We start from the raw sequence: 6137 nt of genomic DNA, 5'->3' as shown, positions 1-6137 counted from the left end.
GCCATTTACAATAGAAATGTGCTTAGAAAGGCTCATTCTATTATTAATTGTGTGAACCATCCACTTCACAGTGAATTTAAGTTGTTGCCTTCTGGCCACCGTTTTAGAGTAACTCCGAGGAGGACCAAAAGACTCCAGGTCTCTTTTATCCCTACTGCGTCTTGTCTCCTTAATGGCAAATAATTGTTCAACTTTCTATTATTTCATAGTATTGTTCTGTTTATTTTTATCCTCCTGCTGCTAAACTAATTTCCCCTTGTGGGACAAAAAACGAAATTGAAAGCTGCTTTCACGCCAAACCCAGCAGTATAGGCAGTGAGGCGCAATAGGGCTTGCAGTCACCTGATCTACAGCAGTGGTCAGGTGTCAGTCTTGCTTTCAACCTTGGTGTACGGTCACCCCCCCCTCCCCAAACACCTGTGTGTTCTTATTAGAACAGGGATTTGCATGAGCATGTGGAACCATAGCCAGCCCCCCCCCCCCCCAATCACATTTAAAGCCATACATGACTTGATCCTATATGGACTAAGAACCATCATTACATTGCGGTAGTATACATCATGTTCTAGAGGGATAACATGTATGAAACCCAAGTGGTGCATTTATAACTCATTGCTCAAAGTTTGAATAAAGCAGGCTTTATTTTAAGATCAAGACATTACATGGACCCACTCCATCATCAGACCCTGGCCTTGGTCTGACTGTTGGCTGGCAGTGGCTTGCCCATGTGGATCCCCACTGTGAGGCCAGACTCTTTGCTGGCATATTTCTCTTTGACCTCAGGCTTCAGCAGGAAACCCTTCTCCTTGTCAAAGTAGTCCAAGGGAGCAAAGTACACAGTGGCTTCCCCACAGAGGTTTTGCAGCCGTGTGCGCCAGCCCTCCAGCATGGAGCTGCGAGATTCAGGAGAATCAGTAGCAGGATCCCAGAAGATCTGAGGGGCAAAAACCTGGAAGCCACAGTAGTTCAGGATCCCGTTCTGCACACAGGGAGGAGCAGCTGTTACCACATGACAGATCATTTCATGCTTGGCTCCGTTTATAGTGAGACCTCACCTGCAGTGGCCACAGTGTGACATTGATGTCACCATTGATGCCAGTGTCACTGTACACAGATTCAGGACAGTCAGTGGTGAAGGACAGCATGGCTTTCTTGTCCTGTACAGAGAGCAAGGAGTGAGCAAAGAGGGAGAGGACACAGCCTGAACACAGACACGTTGGTGGAGCTCTCACCTTGAAGATCCCCTCACTGTACCGCTTCTCCTGTGCGTAGGCAAAGCCCAACACACGATCCATCCACCCCTTCATGATTGCAGGAACAGATGACCAGTACATGGGGAACTGGGAACACAGGTTTAATGGTCATTTTGATGTTGACACCTGTTAGCTGACCACAAAGACGATTCCAGTCAGACACTACCTGAAAGATGACAAGGTCTGCCTCCTTGAGCTTCTCCTGCTCTTTTTTGATGTCTTCTGCAAGTCTGCCCTCCTCTGATGCCAATTTGATCTCTTTTGCGTAGCAGAAGTTCTCAGCATCCTTCACTCCACCTGCAAATAAAGCTAATGTTTACACCTGAAGTACAATCAAAGCATTGCTATACTTGCAGAATATTTGTATACCAATGATGTCCTCAGTAGTAGCAGCAGCTTTGAACTTCATGGCGTACAGGTCAGACACCTCTACAGTGCAGCCTTGAGCAGTCAGAGCTGCCACAGCAGCATCTTTGGCAGCAGCATTGAAGGAGGCAGGGCTCTCATGGGCATACACAATCAGCACTTTCTTGGCTGCAAAGCCAAAGAATAAAAAAACAATACATAAAGTTCCATTCAACACACAAAGCTTTCCAGAAGCTTTACCAGGAAGAAAAAGTCTTACCCATTCTCAAAACTGGTGCACAACAGTAAATGCTGCGTTTTCTGTCTAACTGGTATAACAACAGAAAAGGTGCCCCCTGCTTTTATACACACTTCAAGCACTACTTCACACAGGTGCTGTCAATCAGCAATAAACCTCAAGAGTCAGCCAGCTGGTACTGCGGCATTTTCTCTCGGACCAGTTGGTGGCGGTAATGCTCTATTTTGCTGTTTGCCAACTGCCAATAAACCGTATAAAGAAGTAGAAGAAGAATTTCTCTCAGGTTTCCCATTTTGTATGGAAACTGGTGGAAGTAACCCTGAGATTAACTTAAACCTTCAGCCCAGTTTAAACACAAGATGAATATATACTTCATATAATCATAATCATCTTAGTTTCACACACATCATTTTCTCATGGTGATTGTTGCCCAACTTGGTGAACCAATGATTTGCCTTACGCCCTGCGGTCTGAGGACAAAAAAGGTACACACACACACACACACACACACACACACACACACACACACACACATACTTCCAGAAATCTGACTTTGAAGGAAAAGCTATATCTCGATGGTTAATAGCTTGCATTGGTCGACAAAAAAGAAGCAGAACAAACACAGAGAGGTATAATTCTGGGTTTGTTAATCTCTATTTTGAATGTTGCTCATTTTTAAACATGCGATGAAGTCTGTTGGCATTTTCAGTGTGCTCAGCATTTATCCCTTTCATTAGCTCAAAGTTTATGCTCCAGGTGAGGCTTGAACTCACAACCTCGGCATAGCTCAGCCCAATACTGCCGTATAAGTACCGCGCGCTAACCGATTGCGCCACTGGAGCACATGCGCAAAGAGTTTATTCCTTTCTCCCTTCATTCAACTGGTCTAAGGGAAAAAACAGGGAGACAGAAACAGCTTAGTCAGTAACTCATAGGACAAACGCTTTACACTATACTATATTGCCACAAATCTCACGCTCGTAGTCTATGTACTATATATAGGATTAATCAATAGATGTATTGTAACAGCAGTCTGGCGAGGGAGGAGCGGTTAGCAGGTCCAGTGGGCATGTGGTGTGGAGGTTAGCCGGATAACTCAGAGCCAGTCAGTTGTCCTTTGTGTCTTCCCTGGGACACTGTTTGCCTTTCCTGGACTGCGCCGTGCACATTGAAGAGAACGGCAAACTCAACATCGAAGTTTGCCGGAAGCCCACACACACGGACCAGTACCTCCTCTTTGACTCCCATCACCCTTTGGAACACAAACTTGGAGTAATTAGAACCCTACACCACCGGGCAGAACATGTTCCCTCTAAGCCTGAAGGAAAAAAGAAGGAACACACACATGTAAAGGAAGCACTCAAAACGTGCGGCTATCCTAAATGGGCGTTCTTAAAGTCAGCAAAGAGGCACAGAAAAGAAGACCAGACACCAGCGAGGGAGGATAAGAAGGACAGACGCAACAACATTGTCATCCCCTATGTAGCCGGTGTATCAGAGAAACTCAGGAGAGTTTTCTCCAAGCATGACATCCCAGTGTGTTTCAGACCCAGCAACACGCTCAGACAGAAACTGGTTCACCCGAAAGACAAAACGCCAAAACACAAACTTAACAATGTGGTATGCTGTACAGTGCAGCGAGGAATGCTCAGACCTCTACATTGGAGAGACCAAACAGCCACTTCACAAGCGCATGGCACAACACAGAAGAGCCACCTCCACAGGACAAGACTCAGCAGTCCATCTGCATCTTAAGGATAAAGGACACTCTTTCAAGGATGCCAATGTTCACATTTTGGACAGAGAGGACAGATGGTTTGAAAGAGGAGTGAAAGAAGCCATCTATGTCCACTGTGAGTGACCATCTTTGAACAGAGGCGGGGGTTTACGACACCAACTCTCTGCCATCTATAATCCAGTTTTGAGATCCCTTCCCAGACGCCTTAACGCCCACTCACATCCTGGGCCATCTGACCTCAGGAATTCGCATGATAAGGTGGGGCCAGGTTTCACAATGAACATACCCGAAACTCTGGCTGATTGGGACCCACGCTCAGTTTCACACCTTGGCTCAGGCGATTAGAGGATCATCAGGGGGTCCTTTTGTCCCTCTGTGGGGGGTTACTCCCACTAGGTTTATATCTGGGACTCTCTACCATTTGACCTTAGAACTGAAGAAGCTTCTCGGATGAGAGGTGAAACGTCTTCAAGCAACTTAAAGAAGTCCAGACGCTTTTCTTTGCAAGCTCCTTTGACTACAATGACCTGGATGACTGAGAACCTTCACAGACATATTGTATGCTGTAATCGTACTGGGCAATTAGTGATACAAAAAAAACTGTTTTATCCTGTGAATAAAAGTATATGTTTTTGTCAGTGTACCATAATAACAGAAGCGAAACGCAATATTGTGTCAGGACAATTCACTATTTATGCACAATAAACAAAGGAGCATAGCGCGACCATTTCTGTTCAGCGCCAGACTTGCTTGTAACCTATATCACCAATTATGTTATGAAAATGACGCATTAACTACAACAGCAGACTGACCTTTGTGTAAATGCTTGGAGCAGACTAACATGTGAGCTGGAGTGTTCTGGGACGTTATATTTGATCTTTGAATGGCTGCAATCCAGGCCACCCGTCGCCTCTTTGTTACTTTGGAAACATGGCTCGAACAATTTCTCTTCAACGACATAATCCGATAACAACCGATCTCTTTACCCGTCGGCTTCCCATGGCTGTCATGCGACCGGCTATTGCAGTTAATTATACAACAGCTTCTTGCCATTTTTTGTGTTTCTTTTTATCGCTGTGTGACTGATTTCAATTAAAAGCCTGCGTGCGCTAGTACCTCTTGCCACGAGTTCCCAGAATCCTTTGTGGTTCTACCCCTGAATGACGTCACATTTTCAATCTCTATATAATATGCATGTTAAATTTTATATTTGGGGTGAAATATCAAGTCTTTTCAAGTAAACCGGTCCAAGTCCAATTCAAGTCCCAGGTCATTGGTGTAAAAGTCTAAGTCAAGTCACAAGTCTTAGAACATTTTTTCAAGTCAAGTCTAAAGTCATAAAATTAATGACTCGAGTCTGACTTGAGTCCAAGTCATGTGACTCGAGTCCACACCTCTGAGTAGGGCAGTGGTGCTATAATACAATAAGGGTTGTCACAGCATGCATTAACACACACACACATACAGCCAAAAATCTGACTTTGAAGGAAAAACTATATCTTGATGGTTAATAGCTCACATTGGTCGACAAAAAAGAAGCAGAACAAACAAAGGTACAATTCTGGGTTTCTTAATCTCTATTTTGAATGTTGCTTGTTTTTAAAGATGCTGTAAAGTCTGTTGGCATTTTCAGTGTGCTCAGCATTTATCTGTTCTCATCAGATAAGTATTAGCTCAAAGTTTATGCTCCAGGTGAGGCTTGAACTCACAACCTCGGCATAGCTCAGCCCAATACTGTCATATAAGTACCGCGCACTAACCAATTGCGCCACTGGAGTACATGAGTAACGATTTTATTCCTTTCTCCCTTCATTCAACTGGTCTAATGGAAAAACGAGGGGACAGTAACCACTCGCTCAGTCATTCATAGAAAGAATACTTTACACTATACTATATTGCCACAAATCTCACGCTTGTAGTCTATGTACTATATATAGGATTAATCGATAGATTCATTGTAACAGCAGTCTGGCGAGGAAGGAGCAGCTAGCAGGTCCAGCGGGCATGTGGTGTGGAGGTTAGCTGGTGTTCTGACAAACCATCCTACTTTGGCAAAACGTCCTACCGTAAGTAGTTTATGCACATTTCTGCTGTCACAGAGTAATTCCAGACGTTTCACCTCTCATCCGAGAAGCTTCTTCAGTTCTCTCAACTTACTCGGCGTTGCTTAGCGTGTAATATCAGCCTCGAATCCCGCCGATCGTCATTCATCGAGGAGAAAAGACAGACAGTTAATCCACAGGAACTTCCTGGCTGACGTCAGTCTTTCAGCGTGCCTCTTCTCCCCTCGGTGAATGCCGACTCCAGGGATCCGACATCGAAGGACCAATTAATGATAGGTTTGTAGCTTGAACCTATTCGCTGGAACGTTGAAGACAATATAATTACATATAATTTCAATTATAATTACAAGCAAGCCACGAAGTAGGCAAAGTTCTTCATGTTTCTCGTGCATGGGAGAGAACCGGACAAACGCCGTTCCTTCGCTTGACCCCAGTTGCTCTCGTCCGTTCCCCCGTAACACTGCTCTTTTATTGAGGTT

At 44.7% G+C, this 6137-nt stretch overlaps 1 protein-coding gene across 2 annotated transcripts; it reads right to left on the bottom strand.

Moving 5' to 3' along the window:
- Positions 1 to 505: 505 nt before the first annotated feature.
- LOC308391009 (NAD(P)H dehydrogenase [quinone] 1-like) lies at positions 506 to 5978 on the bottom strand. Of its 2 annotated transcripts, none has more exons than XM_080873423.1 (6): positions 5753 to 5978; positions 1623 to 1787; positions 1420 to 1550; positions 1233 to 1340; positions 1056 to 1157; positions 506 to 979 (listed from the first exon to the last, which is right to left on the bottom strand). In XM_080873423.1, exons 2-6 carry the CDS (start codon positions 1660 to 1662, stop codon positions 680 to 682), a joined length of 681 nt encoding a protein of 226 aa, XP_080729549.1. In that variant the 5' UTR covers positions 1663 to 1787; positions 5753 to 5978; the 3' UTR covers positions 506 to 679. The 2 variants fall into 2 exon arrangements, with proteins under 2 accessions (XP_080729549.1, XP_080729548.1); XM_080873422.1 differs by lacking the exon at positions 5753 to 5978 and adding an exon at positions 1879 to 1915.
- Between the last annotated feature and the right edge of the window lie 159 nt (positions 5979 to 6137).

Source organism: Rhamphochromis sp. 'chilingali' (genome assembly GCF_963969265.1).
Source record: "Rhamphochromis sp. 'chilingali' genome assembly, chromosome: 22".
Taxonomy (NCBI): domain Eukaryota; kingdom Metazoa; phylum Chordata; class Actinopteri; order Cichliformes; family Cichlidae; genus Rhamphochromis; species Rhamphochromis sp. 'chilingali'.
The sequence above is the reverse complement of the archived record's forward strand: the minus strand, read 5'-3'. Positions and strand labels throughout refer to the sequence as shown.